Source organism: Dryobates pubescens, chromosome 20 (genome assembly GCF_014839835.1).
Source record: "Dryobates pubescens isolate bDryPub1 chromosome 20, bDryPub1.pri, whole genome shotgun sequence".
NCBI lineage: Eukaryota > Metazoa > Chordata > Aves > Piciformes > Picidae > Dryobates > Dryobates pubescens.
Genome location: NC_071631.1, coordinates 19,608,167 through 19,636,156, shown reverse-complemented (window position 1 = coordinate 19,636,156; position 27,990 = coordinate 19,608,167). Strand labels below are relative to the sequence as shown.

Genomic DNA, 27,990 nt, shown 5'->3' with positions numbered 1-27,990 from the left:
GGGCCATGAGCACGGCGGCGGCGGCAACGGCAACGGGAGGGGGCCCGGGGCGGCGGCGGAGCGGGAGGCGGCGGCGGGGGCCCCTGCGCTCCCTGGGCAGCCTGGCCGGGAGGCTGCTCCGCACCTGGGCGCGCCTGGCCGGGGGCCGCGGCAGGCACCGAGCCCCGCCGGAGGACGACGAAGGAGGGTTCCGAGGGGAGAACGGCCCCGGCGGGGAGAGGCGGCGGCGGCAGCGGCAGCAGCAGCCCGGAGCGGGAGCGGCGGTGGCGGGGGACGGGAGCGGGGTGCGGGGGGAGCGGCCGCCGGGCGCGCAGGGGCTGCGGAACCACGGCAACACCTGCTTCATGAACGCCGTGGTGCAGTGCCTGAGCAACACGGCCCCGCTGGCGGAGGTGCTGGCGCTGGGCCGCTACCGGGCCCCGGCGGGCCGCGCCGAGGTCACCCACCGGCTGGCGGCCCTGGTCCGAGCGCTCTGGACCCGCGACTACACCCCGCAGCTCTCCGCCGAGTTCAAGGTACGGACCCTGGGCACCGCCGGCCCCCGCCCTGCCCTTCCCGCGCATCCCCGCGGCGCCCACCGGCAACCTCTGCCCCCCAGCGCCCGCTGGCATCCCCCGTTCGGGGCGCCCACCGCCCCCTTCTGCTTACGGCACCCACCGGCAGCCCTCCCGGCATCCGGCACCCCTCTCAGCGCCCACCAGTACCCCTCTCAGCTCCCAGCACTCGCTGGCTTCCCCACCTCACCAGCATCTCCCATCCCCAGCACCCACCAGCACCCTCACCCCCCAGCACCCCCTGCCCACGCTGCCCTCTCCCTTGCCTCATCGTCCCTATGCACTTCGCCATGCCCTGCTGTCCCCCCAGCCCTGCTGCTGTCCCCCACCCTTGCCTGGGCTGCTGGCACCCAAGCTCTGAGCTCCCAGCCCACCCCACCCCTCCCCACGGAGCTGTGTGGCTGAGCTGGCCATGGCGGGGGGGGGGAAGGGCAGAATGGTGTCCTGGGAACCCAGGTTGGTGACTTGATGCCCCTCTGTGTGTGTCACATCCCTGCCAGGCATGTGTCAGCATGGGACAGGGTGTTGGGCACAGGGCAGTGCTTTCAGCCTGGCATTGCAGCTCCCCACTCTCACGGACGTGTGCCCATGAGAGACATCCCAGCAGGGACCTGCTGCGGTTGAACTTTGCAAAGTTCAGGGGGGAGCTGCCAAGCCCTGTCCTGGCTCAGGGGCTGGCATGAGCAGGGGCACTCCCTGCTCTGCACCCCCTCTCTGTTCCCCAGAGGACCTCCTTGCCTCCCTTGCCTGCCCGGAGGGTGCCACACCGCAGGGGCACTGCCCGGGGGGGTGCTGAGTGCCGCTGTGGGAGCTCAGTGCCTTGAATTTCCTGGTGGCAGCATCACCAGCTCCTGCCGTGCTGGGCACACTTCTGTGCCCGCTGCTCCCAAACGCACTCAGTGCTCGGGCACAGGGCAAAAACTAACCGCGGAGCTTGGGGTTCCCTCCCGCCGGGTGGGCATCTGCCTCTGCCAGGGGCTTCCCCCTGCTCTGGGCTTTGCAACTCTGCCTAAATAAGATTCTAAAAGCCGAGCCGAGTCTGCGCCTCCTTTTGCTCGGTGCCCATCCACGGGGGCCTTGCTCCCTCTGCCTGTGCTGGGATGTTGGTGCTGGGAGGCTGCTGCTGCTGCGAGTGCGTCTGGCAGCGACGGGGCCGGCAGGGTGGGTGGTCAGAGGGGTCCTGCCTCCGGATGTCTCCCGGTGAGGCTGGAGGTCCCTGCGAGTCCTGGCATGCTGGGACATCCCCATGGACCCCGGGGGTTCTCCTCTCTCTTGGTGCTGGTTTGGGACTGAGCTCCCCACGTTGTCCTTTCCTGGCTCTGAGCAGCCTCTGCCAGTCCAGGCTCTGACATCAGAACCTGGGGACCCCCAGCTCTGCCTTTGGGGTGCTTCCCGGGGCTCCATTCGGGGAGCAGTGTTCCCAGATGCACACCACTGCTTTTTGGGGGTCAGAGATGAGTCCTGGCTCACACTGCTAATCTGGGTGCTGCTTACACAGCTCTCTGGGGCTGGTGGCACCCTGGCATCACCTGGTGGTACATACCCCTGGCTGACCCCCCCTGGGGCCACCGCTGGGACTTTGGTGCCTGAAGGCACCTCAGTGGCCTCATCCTCCTTGGCCCTATGGCATTCCCAGCCCTGTTCTTCCCACTGTAGCCTCTGGGGAGGGAGCAATCCTCCCTAAGGGCATGGTGCCACTCACCTAACAGTGATGTTAGTTCTAATTAGCCAGGATGGCCAGGTGGGGGGAAGCAGAGAGGGTGCACAGCACTAGGGTGGAGTTACAGGGCAGGGGGATACTGCTGTTGGGGCAGGGTGCCCATCAGAGTGGTTCCATCTCATCGCTCCCATGCCCTCTCCAGCTTGATTCCTGCTCTGTCCACGGAGCTGTGCATCCTGGGGGGAAAGAGAAGGGTGATGGGGAATGCTCTGGGGATCCCCATCAGCACCTCCTGGGGTCTCTTTGTGGGGCCAAGGGGAAGGAGGAGAGAGGGCAAGCGGAGAGGAGCTGGCAGGGCTTTGGGTGGAGGGGCAGAGCTTGGCAGGACAGGCAGCAACCCCTTCTCAACACTGCCCCCGGGAGGCAGGGGCTGCAGGCTCCATCAGAGACATCTCTGATCTTCCTCCCTGGCCTCACTTCAGTCAGAGGGTGCTGAGTGCCAGGCTTTGGTGTGCTGAGCATGCCCAGCTGTGGGTTGCAGGAGATTTGCCCAGGGCTTTCCCCTGGGGGGGGCGGTGGGTGAGGTGGGTGGGCACCCTGCCCCCGGGCTCCACACCCTGCCCCCAGGCTCCACACCCTGCCCCGAGGCTCGGTACCCTGCCCCGAGGCCCAGCACCCTGTCCCCGGGCTCAGCACCCTGTCCCCGGGCTCAGCACCCTGTCACCGAGGCCCAGCACCCTGCCCCCGGACTCCGCACCCTGTCCCCGGGCTCAGCACCCTGTCCCCGGGCTCAGCACCCTGTCACCGAGGCCCAGCACCCTGCCCCCGGACTCCGCACCCTGTCCCCGGGCTCAGCACCCTGTCCCCGGGCTCAGCACCCTGTCACCGAGGCCCAGCACCCTGCCCCCGGGCTCGGCACCCTGCCCCCGGGCTCGGCACCCTGTCCCCGAGGCTCAGCACCCTGTCCCCGGGCTCAGCACCCTGTCCCCGAGGCTCGGCACCCTGTCCCCGAGGCTCAGCACCCTGCCCCGAGGCTCGGCACCCTGTCCCCGAGGCTCGGCACCCTGTCCCCGGGCTCGGCACCCTGCCCCCGGGGCTCGGCACCCTGCCCCGAGGCTCAGCACCCTGTCCCCGGGCTCAGCACCCTGTCCCCGAGGCTCGGCACCCTGCCCCCGAGGCTCGGCACCCTGCCCCGAGGCTCGGCACCCTGCCCCCGGGCTCAGCACCCTGCCCCCAGGCTCAGCACCCTGCCCCGAGGCTCAGCACCCTGCCCCCGGGCTCAGCACCCTGCCCCGAGGCTCAGCACCCTGTCCCCGGGCTCAGCACCCTGTCCCCGGGCTCGGCACCCTGCCCCCGGGCTCAGCACCCTGTCCCCGAGGCTCGGCACCCTGCCCCCGAGGCTCGGCACCCTGTCCCCGGGCTCAGCACCCTGTCCCCGAGGCTCAGCACCCTGTCCCCGAGCTCGGCACCCTGCCCCCGGGGCTCAGCACCCTGCCCCCGTCTCTTGCAGAGCATTGTCTCCAAGCACAGCGCGCAGTTCCGGGGCAATGCCCAGCACGATGCCCTCGAGTTCCTGCTCTGGCTGCTGGACCGCATGCACGAGGACCTGGGCACTGCCTCCCCTGCCCAGCACCCCCGCGGCCCCGACCAGGTGGGTGCCCCTCGCCGGGGTGGCCACACAGGCCTGGGAGAGGCTGGGCTGGGCCGGTGCCCCCCCACCCCCACCCCCCCGGCATGGGGAAGACTGGCAGGGGCTGGGTGCTGCAGGGCTGGGCGGGGGGGTTGGGGTGCCAGCAGGTGCCCAGCTGGTTCTGGTGGGCATCCTGGTTCTTGGGGTTGCTTGCTCAGGAGGAGATCCTCCCCCTCCCTGCCTCCAGCTGAGCTGAGCCTGCTGTAATGACAGCGCTGGGGCTCTGCTGCCGCTGAGGGCTCGTTCATTCTCCACCCATCTGTGCCCATGGCACCGCCCTGGCCCTGCCCCTGCCTGCTGGGCACTGCCTGTTGCAGCGGCTGGGGGTGTGCAGCCTCCTGCTGCCCCTGCTTTGGGGGTGATGCCCACCTACCTTGGGCATAGAGGTGCCAGGAGCAGTTTGTCCCCATCTTGTGAGCAGAGGCTGAGAGCCTGCAGAAGAGCAGCCCCAGAGGGCAGCTGAGCAATGCTCAGCAAGAGCTAAAGGAGCTGTGGGGGGCAAGAAGCTGGGGCCAGACTCTGCTCAGTGGTGCCCAGGGACAGCACAAGGGGCAGTGGGCACAGACTGGAACCCAGGAGGTTCCAGCTGAGCAGGAGGAGAAACTTCTTTGCTGTGAGGGTGCTGGAGGCCTGGAGCAGGCTGCCCAGAGAGGTTGTGGAGGCTTTCAAGACCCACCTGGCTGTGTTGCTGTGTGTCCTGCCCTGGGTGATCCTGCTCTAGCTCCTGGGCTTTGTTCTCCAGAGGTCCCTTCCAGTCCCAACCATTCTGTGATCTTGGGGCATTGTGGCTGTGGCCAAGGGGTGCAGGCTGGAGACCCTGCAGGCAGCCTCCAGCCTGGCATGGGCACAGCTCCATTCCTCATGGGAGGGCTTGGTCATGATGGCCATCTCCAAAGGCCCTGGCTGGGACAGCCCTGTGGCTTCCAGCCCTGCTTGAGTGCATCACCCCTGTGCAGCCACCCCTGCCCTGAGCTGAGCTGTCCTCAGCCCTGGCCACTCTTCCCTGGGGGGGGTCTGTAGATCCCCCAGGCTGTCTGAGAGACCCTGGCAATGGGCAGCTCCCCCTGCTTGTGAGATGTGAGGTGCCAACCCCTAGCCCAGCACCCTTGCTTGGGCTTCACCTCTCCCAGCTCCTCATCCTGGTCTCAGCCCCTTCTGGGTGGTGCCACCCAAGTGGCCTCCATGTGCCCATGTCCCTGGGGAGGAGGTGTCCCACGAGGGTCTTGAAGCTGTGTAAGTGGCCTCAGAGTGTCTGGCTGGAGCTGGGCATGGGGCTGGGCACTCATGTGCCCATCCTCATGTTGGGTAGCATGGGCTGAGGGAGGAGGGTTTGTGCAGGTACCAGTGGGTGAGGGGCATGATTGGCTCTTGGGCAAGCCTGTGCTGAAGCTCAGGGACCAGGGGAGCTCACCTGGTGGAAAGCAGAAGGTGAGGATGGCAGAGGTCCAGGGCATGGCCCAGCTGGGTAGGGTGGGAGGGGGAAATACCCTCCTGGCTGTTTAAGAGTGGCCACCAGGGGTCTGCCATGGCACCCAGAGGGCTCTGGGGCCACCCAGATGAGAAGCAGGGTTTGGCTGCCAGGAGGAGGAGGGTTTGGGGGGGGCTGTGGGGGGTATAGACACAGTCCAGGTCCCCCTGTGCCATGCCAGATGGACTCCAGCCCTGGGCAGACAGCAAGGACACGTCAGGCTCAGCAGGACCTGGTGCCAGCAGATGGCACCAGGAAAATCCTCCTCCTGGCCACAGAGCTCATCCATTTGCAGTCTTGCTCAGCAAGACACCAAACCCTGCTCATCTCACCCCAAAACAGCCCAGTCCTTTCCCAGGCTGCTGAGGCTCCTTTCTGCAGCAGCTTCAAGCTCCCTTTGTCTGCAGTAGATGGCTCCTGGCCCCTGCCTGTGGGGGTGAGGGGTCCCTGGGGTTCCCAGGGCAGCTGGCAGGGTGCAGGCAGGGAGGTGTCTCCTGAGCAGGCAGCTTAGGCTGTGTGAGGAGGTTGCACCTCTCTGTCCCTGTCCCCTGTGGAGCAGAGCAGGACTCAGCTCTTCTTGGGGTCCTCTGGGCACAGAGCATCGCTCATCTCCTGCAGCCAGTGGCAGCACCCCCAAAGCCTGGCAGAGGGGGCACAGATGTGGGCACCCAGCCAGGGAGCCCTGCTGGCTGCAGTGGCTCAGGGTGCTGGGAGCTGCTGGATCAGGCCCTGCTACCCCTCACTGTCCAGGGTGAGATGGGGATGTGGCTTGCAGTAGAGCCAGTGCTGCCAGCTTGGAGGGTGCTGGGAGCTGCTGGATCAGGCCCTGCTCCCCTCACTGTCCAGGGTGAGATGGGGATGTGGCATGCAGCAGAGCCAGTGCTGCCAGCTTGGAGGGTGCTGGGGAATGGCACTGTGCCTATGCCTGTGATGGACACAGCCCCTGAAAGAACAGCTCTGGGGGCCTGGGTCAGGGTGCTGGGGGTCTTTCTTGGGCTGTGCCAAGGGTTTGGGTGTGCTGGGTGCTGTGCCAGGTGCTGTGGCTGGGTTTGGTGTGCTGGGTGCTGTGCCAGGTGCTGTGGCTGGGTTTGGTGTGCTGGGTGCTGTGCCAGGGTGCTGTGGCTGGGTTTGGTGTGCTGGGTGCTGTGTCAGGGTGCTGTGGCTGGGTTTGGTGTGCTGGGTGCTGTGCCAGGGTGCTGTGGCTGGGTTTGGTGTGCTGGGTGCTGTGCCAGGTGCTGTGGCTGGGTTTGGTGTGCTGGGTGCTGTGCCAGGTGCTGTGGCTGGGTTTGGTGTGCTGGGTGCTGTGCCAGGAGCTGTGGCTGGGTTTGGTGTGCTGGGTGCTGTGCCAGGGTGCTGTGGCTGGGTTTGGTGTGCTGGGTGCTGTGCCAGGGTGCTGTGGCTGGGTTTGGTGTGCTGGGTGCTGTGCCAGGTGCTGTGGCTGGGTTTGGTGTGCTGGGTGCTGTGCCAGGGTGCTGTGGCTGGGTTTGGTGTGCTGGGTGCTGTGCCAGGGTGCTGTGGCTGGGTTTGGTGTGCTGGGTGCTGTGCCAGGGTGCTGTGGCTGGGTTTGGTGTGCTGGGTGCTGTGCCAGGTGCTGTGGCTGGGTTTGGTGTGCTGGGTGCTGTGCCAGGGTGCTGTGGCTGGGTTTGGTGTGGTGGGTGCTGTGCCAGGGTGCTGTGGCTGGGTTTGGTGTGGTGGGTGCTGTGCCAGGGTGCTGTGGCTGGGTTTGGTGTGCTGGGTGCTGTGCCAGGGTGCTGTGGCTGGGTTTGGTGTGCTGGGTGCTGTGCCAGGGTGCTGTGGCTGGGTTTGGTGTGCTGGGTGCTGTGCCAGGTGCTGTGGCTGGGTTTGGTGTGCTGGGTGCTGTGCCAGGGTGCTGTGGCTGGGTTTGGTGTGGTGGGTGCTGTGCCAGGGTGCTGTGGCTGGGTTTGGTGTGCTGGGTGCTGTGTCAGGGTGCTGTGGCTGGGTTTGGTGTGCTGGGTGCTGTGCCAGGGTGCTGTGGCTGGGTTTGGTGTGCTGGGTGCTGTGCCAGGGTGCTGTGGCTGGGTTTGGTGTGCTGGGTGCTGTGCCAGGTGCTGTGGCTGGGTTTGGTGTGCTGGGTGCTGTGTCAGGGTGCTGTGGCTGGGTTTGGTGTGCTGGGTGCTGTGCCAGGTGCTGTAGCTGGGTTTGGTGTGCTGGGTGCTGTGCCAGGTGCTGTGGCTGGGTTTGGTGTGCTGGGTGCTGTGCCAGGTGCTGTAGCTGGGTTTGGTGTGCTGGGTGCTGTGCCAGGTGCTGTGGCTGGGTTTGGTGTGCTGGGTGCTGTGCCAGGGTGCTGTGGCTGGGTTTGGTGTGCTGGGTGCTGTGCCAGGTGCTGTAGCTGGGTTTGGTGTGCTGGGTGCTGTGCCAGGTGCTGTGGCTGGGTTTGGTGTGCTGGATGCTGTGCCAGGTGCTGTGGCTGGGTTTGGTGTGCTGGGTGCTGTGCCAGGGTGCTGTGGCTGGGTTTGGTGTGCTGGATGCTGTGCCAGGTGCTGTGGCTAGGTTTGGTGTGCTGGGTGCTGTGCCAGGGTGCTGTGGCTGGGTTTGGTGTGCTGGATGCTGTGCCAGGTGCTGTGGCTGGGTTTGGTGTGCTGGGTGCTGTGCCAGGGTGCTGTGGCTGGGTTTGGTGTGCTGGATGCTGTGCCAGGTGCTGTGGCTAGGTTTGGTGTGCTGGGTGCTGTGCCAGGGTGCTGTGGCTGGGTTTGGTGTGCTGGGTGCTGTGCCAGGTGCTGTGGCTGGGTTTGGTGTGCTGGGTGCTGTGCCAGGGTGCTGTGGCTGGGTTTGGTGTGCTGGGTGCTGTGCCAGGGTGCTGTGGCTGGGTTTGGTGTGCTGGGTGCTGTGCCAGGTGCTGTGGCTGGGTTTGGTGTGCTGGGTGCTGTGCCAGGGTGCTGTGGCTGGGTTTGGTGTGCTGGGTGCTGTGCCAGGGTGCTGTGGCTGGGTTTGGTGTGCTGGGTGCTGTGCCAGGGTGCTGTGGCTGGGTTTGGTGTGCTGGGTGCTGTGCCAGGTGCTGTGGCTGGGTTTGGTGTGCTGGGTGCTGTGCCAGGGTGCTGTGGCTGGGTTTGGTGTTCTGGGTGTTGTGCCAGGTGCTGTGGCTGGGTTTGGTGTGCTGGGTGCTGTGCCAGGGTGCTGTGCCAGGGTGCTGTGCCAGGAGCTGGGCCTGGGCTTGCTGCTGGTAAAGGCACTGGGGAAACCCCCTGCAGGAGTGGGGCTGTTTGGGTGGCTTGGCAGCCTGGAAGGGCATGGTGCCAGCTGGGGCTGGGTTTAGCTCTCTGGTTCTGGCTCAGACTCATGGACATGGATGCATGGACAGCATCCCAGCATCTCACCCACTCCAGGTCCCACAGCACTGCTGCTCCCAGCACCCATGGGTGCTGTGGGCACCTCCTGGCAGGGCTGCCCATGCCGCAGAGTGTGCCCAGGGGCCTGGGGCTCTTTAGGGGTGGAACTGGATTCCCATCTCCCCCACCCCCCCAAGTTTCACTGCCTGAAAGGAGGTTGGAGCCAGGTGGGGGTTGGTCTCTTCTCCCAGGCACCCAGCACCAGAACAAGAGGACACAGTCTCAAGCTGTGCCAGGGGAGCTTTAGGCTGGAGGTGAGGAGAAAGTTCTTCCCAGAGAGAGCTGTTAGCTGTTGGAATGTGCTGCCCAGGGAGGTGGTGGAGTCCCCATCCCTGGAGGTGTTCAAGAGGGGATTGGAGCCACTTGGAACCATGGTTTGGTAGTCCTGAGGTGCTGGGTGAGAGGTTGGACTTGATGATCTCTGAGGTCTTTTCCAACCTTATTGATTCTGTGCTTCTCTGATTCCATTGTTTTCTCCTGCTGGGGGCACCCAGTTGAGTCACCCTCCTGGGTGTCCTTTCTTCAGCCACACTTGAACTCATTCCCAGCTCCTCCTCCTTGTGCCCAGAGGCTCTGGGTGCCAGGGCTGCACTGGGAGCCTCATGCTGCAGCTGCTCAGCCCAGGAGATGATGCTGAGGCAGGGATGTGGGCAGAGGGTTTGCCCTTAGTTCCCCAGCACTAGCTGGCAGATGGGACATACCCCAAAGTTTCCCCATGGGAGGGCACACAGGGAGCCCAGAGGACATAGCAGTGCCAGGCTGGGGAGTTCTTGGCAGGGGTGACCTCAGCATCACCTTCCAACCATCCACTGAGAGCAGCCATGTGGAGAAGGAGTTGGGGGTGCTGGGAGGTGAGCCAGCACTGAGTGCTGCCAGCCCAGCTCTAGCCATGCCCTGGGCTGATCCCCAGCAGTGTGGCTAGGGAGGGGATTCTGCCCCTCTGCTGTGCTCTGCTCAGACCCCTCTGCAGGGCTGGGGCAGCTCTGGAGCCCTCAGCACAGCACAGCCAGGGACCTGTTGGAGCAGGTCAGAGGAGGCCACAGCAATGCTGGCAGGGCTGGAAGCCCTCTGCTGTGAGGCCAGGCTGAGAGAGTTGGCCTTGGGCAGCCTGGGGAGGAGAAGGCTCCAGGGAGACCTTCTGGTGGCCTCTCTGTGCTTCAAAAGCTGAGCAGAAAGCTGGGGACAGACTCTTGACCAGGGCAAGGGGGGATGCCCCAGGCTGCCCAGAGAGCTGGGAGCTGCCCCATGGCTGGAAGCACTGCAGGTCAGGTTGGTTGGGGCTGTGAGCAACCTGCTCTCTGCTCTGGTTGCAGATGTCCCTGCTGGCTGCAGGGGTTGGCCTGGATGAGCTCTGAAGGTCTCTTCCCAGCCAAACCAGTCTGGATTTGATGATCCATATGCTGCAGGGACAGCTGGAGCTGGGTGTGGTTCCTTGAGACATGTCCCCAACCCTTCCAGGTGTGGAGGGGTCACTCCAGCACCTCACTGAGCTGCTTGTGTCTTGCCCTCACAGGCTGCTGAGGATGGGAGCAGTGGTGCCAGCAGCTCATCTCCTGCCACCCAGCATCCTCGTGGGCAGAGCTTTGTGCAGAGCCACTTCCAGGCTCAGTACAGGTGAGTGGGGAGGGACAGATCCTGCCTGCCTGGGGGGCTTCACTGGTGGCTGGCTGGAGCCTGGGAAACAGATGAGCCAGGTGTGCTCAGCCCTGCAGGGAGTCTGCCATCTTTCACCCACTCATCCACCCACCCACTGCAGGTGTCCTTGTTAGCTTCCAGAGTGAACAGACCATTGGGTACAAGCTGTGGTGCCTTGTCCTGGCCTGAGGTCAGGCCAACCCTGTGTGCTGCTGGGAGCATCCCTGTGGGATGGAATCACAGAATGCACTGGGTTGGAAGGGATCCTCCAAGGGCATCTTGTCCAGCCCCCCTGCTGGCAGCAGGGACTCCTCCAGCTAGAGCAGGCTGCCCAGGGCCACAGCAAGGCTGATCCTGAATGTCTCCAGGGGTGGTGCCTCAAACACCTCCCTGGGCAAACCCTTCCAGTGTCTCCCCACCCTCACTGTGCAGAGCTTCCTCCTGATGTCCAACCTACCTTTGCCCTGATCCAGTTTCAAACCCTTGCCCCTGGTCTTGTCACCACAGCCCCTTCTGAACAGTCCCTCCCCAGCTTTCCTGGAGCCCCTTCAGGTACTGGAAGGCTGCTCTGAGGTCTCCCTGGAGCCTTTGCTTCTCCATGCTGACCTACCCCAGCTCTCAGCCTGGCCCCACAGCAGAGGTTCTGCAGCCCTCTGATCATCTCTGTGGTACCCAGGGTGCAGTAGTGGTGGCAGGGCACTGCAGCCCCGGAGGGGGTACCCTGGAGGTGCCATCCCCATGCTGGTGACACAGCCTGGCAATGTTTCACAGGTCCTCCCTGACCTGCCCTCACTGCCTGAAGCAGAGCAACACCTTTGACCCTTTCCTGTGCATCTCCCTGCCCATCCCCCTGCGCCAGACCAGGTGAGCCCAGCCCCGGGGCACACGGCCCCCAGCCAAGGGGCCTGGGCTCTAATGAGAGTAGTTTGCATCTCTGGGGGGAAATAATTAACAGGGGAGGGGGTGGTGGCCTCCTTGGGATGGGTGGTGGCCTCCTTGGGAAAGGTGGTGGCCACCTTGGGACGGGTGGTGGCCACGTTGGGATGGGTGGTGGCCTCCTTGGGACGGGTGGTGGCTACATTGGGATAGCTGGTCACCACATTGGGATAGGTGGTGGCCCTGTTGGGACGGGTGGTGGCCCCATTGGGATGGGCGGTGGCCTTGTAGGGACGGGTGGTGGCCACGTTGGGACGGGCGGTGACCACACTGGGATGGGTGGTGGCCTCACTGGGATGGGCGGTGGCCCTGCTGGGACGGGTGGTGACCACGTTGGGACAGGCAGTGGCCCCACTGGGATGGGCGGTGGCCTCACTGGGATGGGCGGTGGCCCTGCTGGGACGGGTGGTGACCACATTGGGACAGGCGGTGGCCCCGCTGGGATGGGCGGTGGCCCTGCTGGGACGGGTGGTGACCACGTTGGGACAGGCGGTGGCCCCGCTGGGATGGGTGGTGACCACGCTGGGATGGGCGGTGGCCCCGCTGGGACAGGCGGTGGCCATGCTGGGATGGGCGGTGGCCCCGCTGGGACGGGCGGTGACCATGCTGGGATGGGCGGTGACCACGTTGGGACAGGCGGTGGCCCCGCTGGGATGGGCGGTGACCATGCTGGGATGGGCGGTGGCCCCGCTGGGATGGGCGGTGGCCCTGCTGGGATGGGCGGTGGCCCCGCTGGGACAGGCGGTGTCCATGCTGGGACGGGCGGTGGCCAGCTCAGCAGGAGCCGCGCCCAGCGGGTGGCCGTCGCTCTGGCGTGGCCGCGTGCCGCCGGGTGCCGGGCCGCGGGCGCCTCGGCTCTCGGCGTGGCGCCGAGCGCCGCCTGCGTCCCCCCTGCCGTCCCCAGGGCTCTCAGCGTCACCCTGGTGCTGCAGCGCGAGCGCCGGCGGCCGCTGCGCGTGGGGCTGGCGGTGCCCCTGCGGGGCACGGTGGCCGAGCTGCGGGCGATGGTGGCGCGGGAGGGGCGCCTCCCGGCCGAGCAGGTAGTGGGGGGCGTGGGGGCCGCGGGGAGGGCTCGGCGCCCCCGCAGGGTGCTGAGGGTGCCGAGCGCTGTCCCGCAGGTGATCCTGGCCCAGGTGTCCCCGCAGGGCGTCCTGCGCTCCCTGGGCGACTCGGAGGAGCTGGGGGACTCCCTGGGTGCTCCTGGGGAGGGGGCTCCCCTCTACGCCTTCCAGCCGCCCCCCGCCCGCCGCCCAGGTACCGCTCGCCCCCTCCCCGGCGGCCGGCGCCGCCTGCGTCGGCTGGGAGAGGCCGGCGGGGCCAGGGGTGACGCTGGGGTTGGGTGGGAGGGGGTGCTTCCCCTCGCTGGGATTGGTGCATGAGAGGTGTGCTGGGATTGGAGAGAGGCGGGTGGGCTCTGCTGTGATTGGTTGGAAGCAGGTCTGCTCTGCTGTGATTGGCATGAGGCAGGGCTGCTCTGCTGTGATTGGTTGGAAGCAGGTGTGGTCTGCTGTGATTGGTGGGAGTCTTGGCACTCATGGTGTGATTGGAGAGAGGCAGGGGTGCTCTGCTGTGATTGGTTGGAGCCATGTATGCTCTGCTCTGATTGGCAGAGGCCCTCTCCTCTGGGCTGTGATTGGTGGCTGCAGGCAGGGGGCACGGGCAGTCCCCAGCAGCAGGTGGGGGGGAGGGAAATCCCCCTGTTGGAGCCCTCACACTAATGAACGACACCCCCTTAACGACCCTGTGGGCAGGGCAGGGCCCAAGGCTCACCCTGCCCTGCCCTGCCCAGGGTGCCCCCGCAGCCTGCCTGCCTCCCCTGGGGCAGCCCAGCCCGAGCCCCAGCGCCCACTGCCCTCCGCTGCCCACTCCTCCGACTGCCTGCACCGCGGGGCCGCCGGCCACCTCCTGCTGCTGCTCTGCAATGTGGCAGGGGATGGGCACTACCTCGCCAGGTACTGCCCCAGCCTGCCCCAGCCCTGCCCGAGCTGTGCCCGCCTCGCTGGCCGTGGCCCTGCTGGGACAGGGCGCAGGCTGTCCCCCCTCAGCCCGCTGTCCCCCTCTGTCCCCAGGTTTGGGCCACCCCTGGTGCTGCGGGAGGAGAGGGGCATCTCCTGGGAGCAGCTCCAGCACAGCATCCTGGGCCAGCTGCGGGCCCTGCTGCGGGCAGAGCCGCGGGCACAGGTGAGCTGGGGAGGGACACCGGCGCCACCTCCCCAGGGACTGCCTTGGGCAGGGCTGCTGGCACCGCAGCTGGGGGGCAATGCAGCCAAGACTGGCTCTGGTGCCTCCATGAGTGGCCCTGGTGCCTCCATGAGTCACCTGGCGGCCCCATCACTGGCTGTGGTGACTCCATGAGTGTCCCTGGTGGCTTCATGGGTGGCTGTGGAGGAGTTCTGGGTGCCAATGATACCTCTATGGATGGCCATGGTGGAGCTGTGAGTAGCCCTGGTGGCACCATCACACCTTGTGGTGTCTCAGTGGGTGGCCATAGTGTCTCCATGGATACTGTGGTGGAGCTGTGTGCCACCATGGTGTCTCCATGGATACTGTGGTGGAGCTGTGTGCCACCATGGTGTCCATGGGGGGCTGTGGTGGAGCTGTGTGCCACCACGGTGTCCATGGGGGGCTGTGGTGGAGCTGTGTGCCACCATGGTGTCCATGGGGGGCTGTGGTGGAGCTGTGTGCCACCATGGTGTCTCCATGGGGGGCTGTGGTGGAGCTGTGTGCCACCATGGTGTCTCCATGGGGGGCTGTGGTGGAGCTGTGTGCCACCATGGTGTCCATGGGGGGCTGTGGTGGAGCTGTGTGCCACCACGGTGTCCATGGGGGGCTGTGGTGGAGCTGTGTGCCACCATGGTGTCCATGGGGGGCTGTGGTGGAGCTGTGTGCCACCATGGTGTCTCCATGGGGGGCTGTGGTGGAGCTGTGTGCCACCATGGTGTCCATGGGGGGCTGTGGTGGAGCTGTGTGCCACCATGGTGTCTCCATGGGGGGCTGTGGTGGAGCTGTGTGCCACCATGGTGTCTCCATGGGGGGCTGTGGTGGAGCTGTGTGCCACCATGGTGTCTCCATGGGGGGCTGTGGTGGAGCTGTGTGCCACCATGGTGTCTCCATGGGGGGCTGTGGTGGAGCTGTGTGCCACCATGGTGTCTCCATGGGGGGCTGTGGTGGAGCTGTGTGCCACCATGGTGTCTCCATGGGGGGCTGTGGTGGAGCTGTGTGCCACCATGGTGTCTCCATGGGGGGCTGTGGTGGAGCTGTGTGCCACCATGGTGTCCATGGGGGGCTGTGGTGGAGCTGTGTGCCACCATGGTGTCTCCATGGGGGGCTGTGGTGGAGCTGTGTGCCACCATGGTGTCCATGGGGGGCTGTGGTGGAGCTGTGTGCCACCACGGTGTCCATGGGGGGCTGTGGTGGAGCTGTGGGTGGCTGTGGTGTCTCTGTGGGTGGCCATAGTGCAGCTGTTGGTGTCTCCATGGGTGGCTGCAGTAGAACTGTGGCTGGACTTGTCACCTGTGTGTGTGGCATGGCCACGGTGTCCCCATGGGTGGCTGTGCTGGATGGCACCAGCAGTGGCTATGCTGGCACCGGGGGTGGCCATGGTGGAGCTCTGCTTGGCAGCAGAGTCACCAGGGGGGGATGTGATGGCCCTGGGGGTGGTTATGTTGTTGGTCCTGGTGGCTGATGACCACTGTGGGTGGGCATCTGCCCCTGGGGTTGGTCACAGTCACACTGCCACCCATGGTGTGGCCACAGTGTCCCCTTGAGTGGCTGTGGTGGCCCTGGGGCTGGTCATGTTGTCGCCACGGGCAGCTCGTGCTGTCCCCATGGGTGGCCCTAGCATCGCCATGGGTGGCCACAGTGCCACCCAGCTCCCACACAGAGACACCCCAGCCCAACCACCCTCCCCAGCACCCAGGGGCCACCACCCTATGGCCACTGACGTCCCTGAGCCACTCCTTTGCCACACCACAGCGGGTGAAATGCCGTCCCCCAGCCCCGTGTGCCTGTCCCCTGGGCTCTCCCCTGCCAGCCTGGCCACAGGGGCTATGGAGGGCTGATGTGGAGGCTTTCTGTTGTCACACCGTGTGGGTGAGGCTGGAGGGCAGGCAGGGCTCTGCCCCACAGCCAGCCCCACAGCCCCTGTCCCCTCGCAGGGCACAGGGGTCCCCCTCTTCCGCCTCCGCCTGGCTGGGGGCACGGAGCCCTGCACCTACCTGTCCCCACAGGACCCCCACCCCCTCTGCCACCCTGCCATCGACAGGTAAGGGCACTGCAGTGGCAGAATTGTCCCCAGCATGTCCCCTGCTTCCTTGGAGGTGGCTGGTGGTGTCACCATGGACGGTCACAGTGACCCTCTCAGGCGCCGTGGTCTTGCCACGAGTGATCAGCGGTGTCACCGTGGCTAGCCATGGTGTCCCTCTCAGTGGCCATGCTGGGTCTGGTTGTGTGGGTGCCATGGATGGCCACAAGGTGTCCCTGTGGTGGCCACTGGTGTCACCATGGATGGTCACAGTGTTGTGTGGGTGGTTGTGGGGTGCCATGGGTGGCCAAAGAGGTGTCCCTGTGGTGGCCACTGGTGTCACCATGGATGGTCACAGTGCCCTGTGGGTGGTTGTGGGGTGCCATGGGTGGCCACAAGGTGTCCCTGTGGTGGCCACTGGTGTCACCATGGATGGTCACAGTGCCCTGTGGGTGGTTGTGGGGTGCCATGGGTAGCCAAAGAGGTGTCCCTGTGGTGGCCACTGGTGTCACCATGGATGGCCACAGTATCGTGTGGGTGCCATGGGTGGCCACAAGGTGTCCCTGTGGTGGCCACTGGTGTCACCATGGATGGTCACAGTGCCCTGTGGGTGGTTGTGGGGTGCCATGGGTGGCCACAGGGTGTCCCATGGCCCATGTAACCGTGGGTGCTCACCATTCCCACCCCCTGGGTCCCCAGCCCCATGTCCCCACTCCGGATGCCGTGCAGGGAGGTGGTGTCTGTCCCTGCCTGCCGCCGTGGGCAGGCAAGGAGGTGGCCCCACAGGGACAGGGAGCTTTGGGGCACATCTCACCTTGTCCTCACCTCCCAGAGCCCTGCAGCTGAGCGGGGCAGGAGGCCCTCCCCATGTGAAGCTGACGGCAGAGTGGGACCTGAGCACCAAAGAGCGGTGAGTGCTGAGCACCCAGGGGTGGCTGGGGACGCTCGGGTCACCCTCCTTGACCCTCCACGATGCCATTTGAACACGAGTCCCACGGGGAACAGCTGAGGGGGCTGAGGTTGTTCAGCCTGGAGAAAGTAAGGCTGAGGGGAGACCTCATAGCCCACTCTGCAAGTACCTCAAAGGAGACTGGAGCCAGGGGGGGTTGGTCTCTTCTCACCTGCAGCAGGCAGCAGGACGAGAGGAAATGGCCTCAAGTGGCACCAAGGGAGGTTCAGGTTGGATGTCAGGAAAAGTTTCTTCCCAGCGAGGGTTCCCGGGCGCTGGCCCAGGCTGCCCAGGGCGGTGGCGGTGTCCCCATCCCCGGAGGGCTCTCAAAGCCGCGGTGCTGAGGGAGGTGCTTTGGTGGTGCTGGCTCAGCAGCAGGGGTGGGACTGTGAGCTCTGGCCGAGCGGTTGGGCTTGATGGTCTCAGAGGTCTCTTCGAGCCTCAGCAGCTCTATGATGCTGCCGTGTCCCCCCCGCGCCCTCCCGTAGCCTTTTCGGCAGCATCCAGGAGGAGGTGGTGGAGGAGGCGGAGAGCGTGCGGCGGCAGCAGGAAGCGCACAGGCAGCAGCCCAGCTGCACGCTGGACGACTGCTTCCAGCTCTACACCAAGGAGGAGCAGGTATGGGGCAGCCGGGGCAGCGGGCACCCTGCCCGCACCCCGCGGAGAGCCGCCAGCTAGGGCGAGCCCTGCCCGCGGCTCGGCGTCCGTCTGCCGTGCCGGGGGTGGCTTCGGGAGGGTCCGGGGGGGAGGCGTGGGGAAGGGAGGCGGCCGTGGCATGTGGTGTCCCCAGCTGGCCCCGGACGACGCCTGGCGCTGCCCGCACTGCAAGGTGCCCCAGCAGGGCACGGTGAAGCTGAGCCTCTGGACGCTGCCCGACATCCTCATCATCCACCTGAAGCGCTTCCGGCAGGTGGCTGAGCACCGGCACAAGCTCACCACGCTGGTGAGGTTCCCCCTGCGGGGGCTCGACATGGCCCCCCACGTGGCGCAGCGGGGCCAGGCCGGGGGGCAGCTCGTGGGGCGCTGGGCATCCTGGCAGCCCCCGCTCCGCCTGCCCCCGAGCTGCCCCCGAGACTACCTCTACGACCTGTACGCCGTCTGCAACCACCACGGCAGCATGCAGGGCGGGCACTACACGGGTGAGGGGGGAGAGGGGCTTGGGGGCGCCGTGTGGGGCTGGGGGGGGCACGGCACAGGATTGTACCATGGGGCAAGTTGTGGGGCAGGGCTGGGGGGGGGTTACTGCAGGGCTATGCCATGGGGCAAGATGAGGGGCTGGGGGGGACCCATGTAGGGTTGTGCCATGGGGCAAGATGAGGGGCGGGGGGGATGTTCTGCAGGGTTGTGCCATGGGGGAAGTTGTGGGGCAGGGCTGGGGGGGGTTACTGCAGGGCTATGCCATGGGGCAAGATGAGGGGCTGGGGGGGACCTGTGTAGGGTTATGCCATGGGGCAAGATGAGAGGCTGGGGGTGGGGGTGGTTACTGCAGGGTTGTGCTATGGGGCATGACAGGCTGGGGGCTGAGAGTGAGGCTGGGGGCAGTTTGAGGGGGTGCAGCTCAGGGGTGTGCTCTGGGGCACGGTGTGGGGTTTGGGGGGGGCACTTCAGTGTGTGTTGGGGGGCACAGTGGAAGGTTGAGGGGTACTGCAGAGGGTGTGCCATGAGCCGAGGTGTGGGGTTCGGTGGGGGGCACTGCAGAGTGTGCCATGGGGCATTGTGTGGGACTGGGGGGCACTTTGGGGTGTGTTGTGGGGCACAGTATGGGTTTGGGGGGCACTACAGGGGATGTGCCATGGGGCATGGTGTGGGGTTTAGGAATGGGTACTGCAGGGGGTTTGCCATGGAACATGGCAGCAGGCTGGGGGGCACTGCAGCAACGTGGCGTGGTGGCGTTTGGGGGGCACTGCAGCGGCTCAGTTTTGGGGTGCAGGATGAGGTTAGGGGCAGCCCCTGAAGGGGCTGTGCTGTGGGGCACAGTGTGGGCCTTGGTGGGGCACCTCTAGGGTCTGCTCAGGGGAGGGGGCAGCCCGGAGCTGCGGGGCACTTCAGGCTGTATCTGCAGCGGGGCACAGGCACGGCTGCGCTACATAACCCCCCCTCAGCAACATCCTGCACCCCCAGGCTGTCAGTGTGCCGTGGGGCTCACGCGTGTGCCCCCTCACCCCCTCATGTGTGTGTCCCCCACCCCGTGCCCCCCAGCCTACTGCTGCAACGCCCTGGACGGGCGCTGGTACAGCTACGACGACAGCCGCGTGGAGGGGCTGCGGGAGGCGGAGGTGAGCACCCGCAGCGCCTACATCCTCTTCTACCAGCGCCGCAACGCCGGCAGGGGTGAGCCCCCGACCCTCCCTGCACCCCGCGGGCACCACGCCTGGCACGGCCCTGCGCGCACGGGGGGTGGGCACGCAGGGCACCGCTGCGAGCACAGTGGGGGCAGCTGCCTGCGGGCAGGCAAGGGGCCCCGGGGCAGGGGGGAGGCAGGTTGGGGGTATGTGCACAGAGAGACACATGGACACGTGTTGGACACCTGGACATGTGTTTAGGTGGTCAGGCAGGCAGGGGTATATGGACACATGGACATGTGTTTGGGTGGCAGGGCAGGCAGGGGCACATGGGCACATGTTGGACACATGGACATGTGTTTGGGTGGCAGGGCAGGCGGGGCACATGGGCACATGTTGGACACATGGACATGTGTTTGGGTGGCAGGGCAGGCAGGGGCACATGGGCACATGCTGGATGCATGGACATGTGTTTGGGTGGTAGGGCAGGCAGGGGCACATGTTGGGCACATGTTGGACACATGAACATATGTTTGGGTGGCAGGGTAGGCAGGGGCACATGGGCACATGCTGGACACATGGACATGTGTTTGGGTGGCAGGGCAGGCAGGGGCACATGTTGGACACATGGACGTGTGTTTGGGTGGTAGGGCAGGCAGGGGAACTTAGGCACATGTTGCACACATGGACACATGCACATGGACATGCATGCACACATGTAGGGACAGCATGGCAGGCAGGGATGATTATGCATATGTATGCACACACATGTATGGGCAGTGTGGCAGGCAGGGATGTACACAGCACACACATGCACACACATGTATGAGCAGCAAAACAGGCAGACATACACATGTAGAGGTATCCAGAGCACACACATGCACCTGTGTGCATGGACAGTGTGGCAGGCATGCACACATGCAGACAGCACATATGGGCACGTGCACACACGTGTGGGCAGTTCAGCAGGCACGCAGCACAGACATGCATGTGGACACATGTGCATGCTTGTGTGTGGATAGTGTGGCAGGCAGGGATGTGCATGCATGCAGAACACACACATGGCACACCCATGCAGCAGGTGTGCACACACAGAGGCACATGGGCACGTGCTTCCATGCTGGGGCAGCTCTGCAAGCAGGCACACACACGTGAACGTGGACACGCATGCACACACGTGTATGGGCAGTACAGCAGGCACCTGTCAACGCCTGCAGACAGCACACATGGAGACATGTGCACACCTGTGCATGCACAGCTCAGCAGGAATGTACCTGCACAGAGCATGCATGCACACACATGCACATGGACATGTGCAGGGACAGTATGGCAGGCAGGAGTGTACATGCATAAATGCATGCAGATGCAGGCATGCACACAGAACACACATGCACGTGGCCATGCATGCACAAAAAGCACAGATCCATGAACACACATGCACACACAGCACACATGCACATGGCCATGCATGCACAGAGAACACAGCTGCATGCACACACATGCACACACAGAGAGCACACATGCACGTGGCCATGCATGCACAGAGAGCACAGCTCCATGCACACACAGAGAGCACACATGCACATGGCCATGCATGCACAAAAAGCACAGATCCATGAACACACATGCACACACAGCACACATGCACATGGCCATGCATGCACAGAGAACACAGCTGCATGCACACACAGAGAGCACACATGCACGTGGCCAGGCATGCATACAGAGCACAGCTCCATGCACACACAGAGAGCACACATGCACATGGCCATGCATGCACAGAGAGCACAGCTCCATGCACACACAGAGAGCACACATGCACATGGCCATGCATGCACAGAGAGCACAGCTCCATGCACACACAGAGAGCACACATGCACATGGCCATGCATGCACAGAGAGCACAGCTCCATGCACACACAGAGAGCACACATGCACATGGCCATGCATGCACAGAGAACACAGCTGCATGCACACACAGAGAGCACACATGCACATGGCTATGCATGCACAGAGAGCACAGCTCCATGCACACACAGAGAGCACACATGCACATGGCCATGCATGCACAGAGAGCACAGCTCCATGCACACACAGAGAGCACACATGCACGTGGCCATGCATGCACAGAGAGCACAGCTCCATGCACACACAGAGAGCACACATGCACGTGGCCATGCATGCACAGAGAGCACAGCTCCATGCACACACAGAGAGCACACATGCACGTGGCCATGCATGCACAGAGAGCACAGCTCCATGCACACACAGAGAGCACACATGCACATGGCCATGCATGCACAGAGAACACAGCTGCATGCACACACATGCACACACAGAGAGCACACATGCACGTGGCCATGCATGCACAGAGAGCACAGCTCCATGCACACACAGAGAGCACACATGCACATGGCCATGCAGGCACAGAGAGCACAGCTCCATGCACACACATGCACACACAGAGAGCACACATGCACGTGGCCATGCATGCACAGAGAGAACAGCTTCATGCACACACATGCACACACAGCACACATGCACGTGGCCATGCATGCACAGAGAGCACAGCTCCATGCACACACAGAGAGCACACATGCACATGGCCATGCATGCACAAAAAGCACAGATCCATGAACACACATGCACACACAGCACACATGCACATGGCCATGCATGCACAGAGAACACAGCTGCATGCACACACATGCACACACAGAGAGCACACATGCACGTGGCCATGCATGCACAGAGAGCACAGCTCCATGCACACACATGCACACACAGCACACATGCACGTGGCCATGCATGCACAGAGAGCACAGCTCCATGCACACACATGCACACACAGCACACATGCACATGGCCATGCATGCACAGAGAGCACAGCTCCATGCACACACAGAGAGCACACATGCACGTGGCCATGCATGCACAGAGAGCACAGCTCCCTGCACACCCACGCACACAGGCATGCACATAGACGTGTGCACGTGTGTGTAGGGGCAGTTTGCAGACACACACAGAGCATGGCCAAGCCCACATGCACACGTGTGCCATGCAGTTGGGCACACTGAACACCTCCCTGCATGCACACACAGAGCTCCACGCATGCCTGGCACAGCCCAGCTGAGGGCACAATCATGCATGTGCCTGTGTACCAGGCATGTGCCACCATGTAGCACATCTGGGACACAGAGTCAGAGGGTTTGGGCTGGCAAAGCTCTCCAAGGCCGCTGAGTGCAGCCACCAACCTGAGATCACCGTGGCCATTAGCCTATGTCCCCAAGTGCCAGCCATGCCCATGTCATGTGGCACAGAGAGCACACACACAGAGACATACTTCCAGCTGCCCCCACGCAGCACACACATGTGCACATACACACACACGTGTTTCCCACACGTGTCCGTGCCCACCCAGCTGCTTGCTGCCCTGTGCTCACAAGTGCTGCCCACCGCAGGCCGTGGGCACAGCGGGACCCTTGGCCCTGCTGCCAGCCCAACTTCCCGCTCCCACCCCCCGCAGGCTCGGCCACCTCCTCGCTGTCTCGCCACTGGCTGGCTCGTCTGGGCACCAGCACCCAGGCCACGGCCTCGTCTCCCTCAGCCACCCAGCGCTCCCCGCCTGGCACGCCCGATGCCGCCGCTGCCAGCCTGGAGAAAGGTGATGCCGCGCCGCCCCGGCCGAGCACCTGCGGGTGGCACCCGGCCCCTGCCCTTCCTCTCGTTATCGCTTTTCATTGCAGGCGGCTTCGAGGCCAGACCGCTGGTGCGGGGTGTGCAGGGTCGCAGCCTCAGCGTCAAGCTGTCACCGTCCCGCAGCCCGCCCCGGGCCGGGCCCCCGCGCTGGTCCTTCTCGGGCAGGGAGCGGGCACGGCCGGGGGAGCTGATCACCTACCTGGAGTCGGGGCGCAGACCCCGCTGCACCCGCCGTGCCCTGCTGCCGCTCGCCTCCGCGGGGGACGGTGACCCCGACACCCCCCCGACCTCCAGCCCTGTGCCAAACGACCCGGCAAAGCAGGGCCTGGGCAGCGCCCGAGCCCCCCGCCAGCCCCTGCGTGTGCCCACGCTGCGGAGAGCTGCCAGCGCCGGTGCCGACGGATCCCTGCGGCTGCCCCCCAAAAGCCAGAGCAGTCCCCGGGTGCTGCGGGCAGAGGGGGACGGGGCTGTCCCCATGAGTGTCCCCCCGGTCCAGCTGTCCCCCGGGCCGGTGGCAATGGCGAGGTCACAGAGCTCGGCCAGTTTGCCCCCGCGCCCCAAGGGGGGTCTGCGGCGATCAGCATCGCTGGGCCGGGGTGCGGGGGGCACCCCCTTGTTGCCCACCCGGGTACCCCCCGGGGCCACACTCCAGAGGGGACGGCAGCCCCTGGGCTCGCTGTGCCCCCTGGCTGTGCCTGAGTCCAGCTTCTGAGCCATGGCTGGGGGCATCAGCACCTGTGACAGCCCAAACTGGGGGAGCCCAGACTGGGGGCTCCCAAACTGGGACCATCCTGAATTGGAGGCTTCCAAACTGAGGGCTTCTGATCTGGGGGCTTCCAAACTGGAGCCAACCCGAACCAGGGGTTCCCAAAATGGGTGACTCCTCAACTGGGACCATCCTGAATTGGGTGCTCCTGAATTGGTGCCTCCCAAACTGGGGTTTCCTGAACTGGGGGTTCCCAAAGTGGAGCTATCCCAAGCCAGAGATTTCTAAACCAGGGGTTGCTGAACTGGGACCATCCCTAACCAGAATCTCCTGAACTGGCACCATCCTGAATTGGCAGCTTCAGAACCAGGGCCTCCCACACTGGAGCTGTCCCAAACCAGGAGTTCCTGAACTAGGACCACCCCTAATCAGAGGCTCCAGAGATGGGGCCATGCTGGATTGGGGGCTCCCAAATTGGTGGCTCCTGAACTGGGGACTTCAAATCTTGAGCCATCCTGAAACAGGGGGTCCTGAACTGGGGGCTCCTGAACTGGGAGCATCCCAAACTGGGGGCTCCTGAACTGGGGGCTCCCAAAGTGGGATCATCTCTAACCAGAGGCTCCTGAAATGGAGCCATCCTGAACTGGGTGCTCTCAAACTCAGGCTTATCCCAAACGAGGGATGTCTCAACCCAAGGGCTCCTGAACCACGGGATCCTAACTAAGGGCATCCCAAAGCAGGGTCATCCTGAACCAGGACCATCCCAACCTAGGGACATTCCAAATGGGGCATCTGGACCCACGGGCTCCCAAAACAGATCATCCCCAAACATGGGGCCTTTAGGTATCCCAAAGCTGGGACATCCAAAGTTGGAGGCTCTCAAACCAGGGGCTCCCAAACTGGGGATGTCCCAAACTGGGAGCACCCCTAACCAGAGACACCTAAAACCAGAGCCATCCCAGCCCAGGGTCATCCTGAACTGGTGGTTCTATAACCAGAGCCATCCCAGCTCAGCATCATCCTGAACCGGTGGTTCTATAACCAGAGCCATCCCAGCTCAGCATCATCCTGAACCGGTGGTTCTATAACCAGAGCCATCCCAGCCCAGGGTCATCCTGAACTGGTGGCTCTATAACCAGAGCCATCCCAGCCCAGGGTCATCCTGAACTGGTGGCTCTATAACCAGGGTCATCCCAGCCCAGGATCATCCTGAACTGGTGGCTCTATAACCAGAGCCATCCCAGCCCAGGGTCATCCTGAACTGGTGGCTCTATAACCAGAGCCATCCCAGCCCAGGATCATCCTGAACTGGTGGCTCTATAACCAGAGTCATCCCAGCCCAGGGTCATCCTGAACTGGTGGCTCTATAACCAGAGTCATCCCAGCCCAGGATCATCCTGAACTGGTGGCTCTATAACCAGAGCCATCCCAGCCCAGGGTCATCCTGAACTGGTGGCTCTATAACCAGAGCCATCCCAGCCCAGGGTCATCCTGAACTGGTGGCTCTATAACCAGGGTCATCCCAGCCCAGGGACTTCCTGGAGTGGGGGGGGGGGGGGCATGACTTCCTCCCCCCTCCTGGCCCTTCCCGAGGGGTGGGTGGGCAGGGGGCTTCCCCAGCCCCGAGGCAGCAGAGTATTTATTGATTCCGGGAGAGTTTTAATTCCTCAGCCGCTTTTTGTTTTCTAAAAGGCGACTGTGTGGGGGTGGGCAGGGCCCCGGGTGGGCAGGGCCCCGGGTGGGCAGGGCCCCGGGAGGGCAGGGTCCCCACACCAGCTCTATGCAAGAGGCCATTCTCCAGCCAGCTTTTGTACCTGGGGGCTGCGGCCCCGCCGCCGGCGGTTTCTATTAAAGACACCCGAAAGGAGCCCTGTGGTCAGCATCTCCATCGTACCCCTGAGCTGGAGGAGGGGGCTGAGGCCACCATCAGTAAGTCTGCAGATGACACCAGGCTGGGGGCAGGAGTTGAGCTGGTAGAGGGTAGGAGAGGCTCTGCAGAGGGACCTTGCCAGGCTGGGCAGATGGGCAGAGGCCAACAGGATGGCATTCAACAAGCCCAAGCGCCAGGGGCTGCACTTTGGCCACAGCAACCCCATGCAGAGCTACAGGCTGGGGTCAGAGTGGCTGAGAGCTGCCAAACAGAGAGGGACCTGGGAGTGCTGGCTGACAGCAGAGGAACAGGAGCCAGCAGTGTGCCCAGGTGGCCAAGAAGGCCAATGGCATCCTGGCCTGCATCAGGAACAGTGTGGCCAGCAGGAGCAGGGAAGTCATTGTGCCCTGTGCTCAGCACTGGTGAGGCCACACCTTGAGTCCTGTGTCCAGTTCTGGGCTCCTCAATTTAAGAAGGACATTGAGAGACTTGAAGGTGTCCAGAGAAGGGCAACAAAGCTGGGGAGGGGTCTGGAGCACAGCCCTGTGAGGAGAGGCTGAGGGAGCTGGGGTTGCTTAGCCTGCAGAAGAGGAGGCTCAGGGGAGACCTTCTTGCTCTCTGCAACTCCCTGAAGGGAGGTTGTAGCCAGGTGGGGGTTGGTCTCTTCTCCCAGGCAAGCAGCACCAGAACAAGAGGACACAGTCTCAAGCTGTGCCAGGGGAAGTTTAGGCTGGAGCTGAGGAGAAAGTTCTTCCCAGAAAGAGAGATTGGCCACTGGGATGTGCTGCCCAGGGAGGTAGTGGAGTCCCCATCACTGGAGGTATTCAAGAGGGGATTGGATGTGGCACTTGGAGCCATGGTTGAGTTAGTCATGAGGTGTTGGGTGACAGGTTGGACTTGATGATCTTTGAGGTCTTTTCCAACCTTATTGATTCTAAGATTCAATGACTTGGGTGAAGGGATGGAATGGGACCTCAGATGGTACCAAACTAGGAGGAGTGGCTGGCACCCCTCAGGCTGTGCTGCCATTGAGTGATTCCTGGCCAGGCTGAGAGCTGGGCAGAGGAGACCTCATGAGGTTCAGCAAGGGCAAGGGTAGGGTCCTGCACCTAGGGAGGAACAACAGCAGCACAGCTGAGGGGGGACCTGCTGGGAAGCAGCTCTGCAGAGAAAGGACCTGGGAGTGCTGAGTGACAGCAAGTTCCCCATGAGCCAGCAGTGTGCCCTTGTGGCCACAAAGGCCAAGGGTGTCCTGGGGTGCAGGAAGCGGAGTCATGGGAGGCTGTCCTCCCGCTCTATTATGCCCTAGTGAGTCCTGGGTACACTTCTGGGCTCCCCAGTTCAAGAGAGACAGGGAACTGCTGGAGGGAGTCCAGGGGAGGCTGCAAAGCTGCTGAGGGGCCTGGAGCAGCTCTGGGAGCAGCAAAGGCTGAGAGCCCTGGGGCTGAGAGCCTGCAGAAGAGCAGCCCCAGAGGGCAGCTGAGCAATGCTCAGCAAGAGCTAAAGGAGCTGTGGGGGGCAAGAGGCTGGGGCCAGGCTCTGCTCAGTGGTGCCCAGGGACAGCACAAGGGGCAGTGGGCACAGACTGGAAGCCAGGAGGTTCCATCTGAGCAGGAGGAGAAAGTTGTTTGTTGTGAGGGTGCTGGAGGCCTGGAGCAGGCTGCCCAGAGAGGCTGTGGAGTCTCCTGGTGTGGAGAGCTTGCAAGCCCAGCTGGGCACTGTGCTCCTGGGCAAGCTGCTGTGGGTGCCCTGCTGGAGCTGGTTGGACTGGATGCTCTCCAGAGGTCTCTTCCATGGGCTTCATGTTCCATCTGGATGACCCCTAATCCAGACTGGGGTGACCCTAAATCCAGGCTGGTGCCTCCTCAAATGTTGGTGTGACCACCCCAAATCCAGCCTGAAACCACCTCACCCCAGCCTAGGATCCCCTGAAATCCAGGCTTGTACCATCCCAAATCCAACGTGGGACCTCCCACAGCGCAAGCTCAGACTACCTCAAATCGAGCATGGAAGCAGCCCCGACCCAGCCTGGGCTCACCTCAAATCCTGACTGGAAACATTTGGGCTTAGGTCACCACAAATCCAGGTGAGGACCACCTCCAGTCCAAGCTGGGATCAAATCCACGATGGCATCCCCCCAAATCCAGCCTGGAACCACCTCAGAGCCTGGCTGGATCCATCTCAAATCTGGGCTTAGATCATCCCAAACCCAGGCGCTGCCCACCCCAAATCTGGGCTGGGGTGCCCCAAATCCACGTGGGGACCACCCCACTGCTGTCACTGCCCCATCCCACAGGTCCACGCATCCCACCCCACCCCTCACATCTTTCCCCCCTCCCCCTCCCGCTCCCTCCCCGATGCCAGCGGGGCCGGGCAGGTGACGGCAGGTGGCACAGGGATTTATTGATCGCTTTGAGGTGGTGCTGCCCCCAACCCCTGGGGGTGCCCACCTGGGGCAAGGGGCGGGGGAGGAGGAGGGGCAAAGCATGGCCGTTCCCATCCTCCCGCTGCACACCAGAGGGAGGTCGGGGGGCGGGGGGGATAAAACAAACCTCGGATACTTTCTCTCCATACAAATATAAACCAATCTGTATCTGCCATAGACATAGAGCTTCCTCTCTGGGGGACAGGATAAAAGGTTGTCATCGCATGCACGACCAAAGCCACCACCCCGTGGGGACAGCGGGTGACAAGGGGCATCCTCCTGCACCACCCTCCCTTCCCCCCCTCCCCCCAGGTTATTGCTGCTCGGGTCCCCGTGTCCTGCTCCGACAAACAAGCGGCAGGGGGTGGCGGGGGGGGAGAGGGTAAGAAGCCGAAGGGAGGATGGAGCTCCCTCTGCCAAGCGCCGACGAGGTCCCGGTCACCTGCTTGGTGACACCCAACTGAGTGGCACGGAGGTGGCATCGCCCCGTTAGGGTGCTGAGGGGAGGCGGGGGGGCTGGGGGGGT

General features: G+C 64.1%; 1 protein-coding gene across 1 annotated transcript; it reads left to right on the top strand.

Moving 5' to 3' along the window:
• The first annotated feature begins 5 nt into the window (after positions 1-5).
• Positions 6-24,177, top strand: USP43 (ubiquitin specific peptidase 43). The gene is made up of 15 exons (XM_054171109.1): positions 6-515; positions 3,725-3,865; positions 4,408-4,430; positions 10,250-10,333; positions 11,126-11,218; positions 12,195-12,544; positions 13,080-13,242; positions 13,360-13,471; positions 15,448-15,554; positions 16,366-16,443; positions 16,971-17,100; positions 17,273-17,621; positions 18,682-18,813; positions 22,291-22,428; positions 22,511-24,177. Exons 1-15 carry the CDS (start codon positions 6-8, stop codon positions 23,173-23,175), a joined length of 3,075 nt encoding a protein of 1,024 aa, XP_054027084.1. The 3' UTR covers positions 23,176-24,177.
• The last annotated feature ends 3,813 nt before the right edge of the window (positions 24,178-27,990 follow it).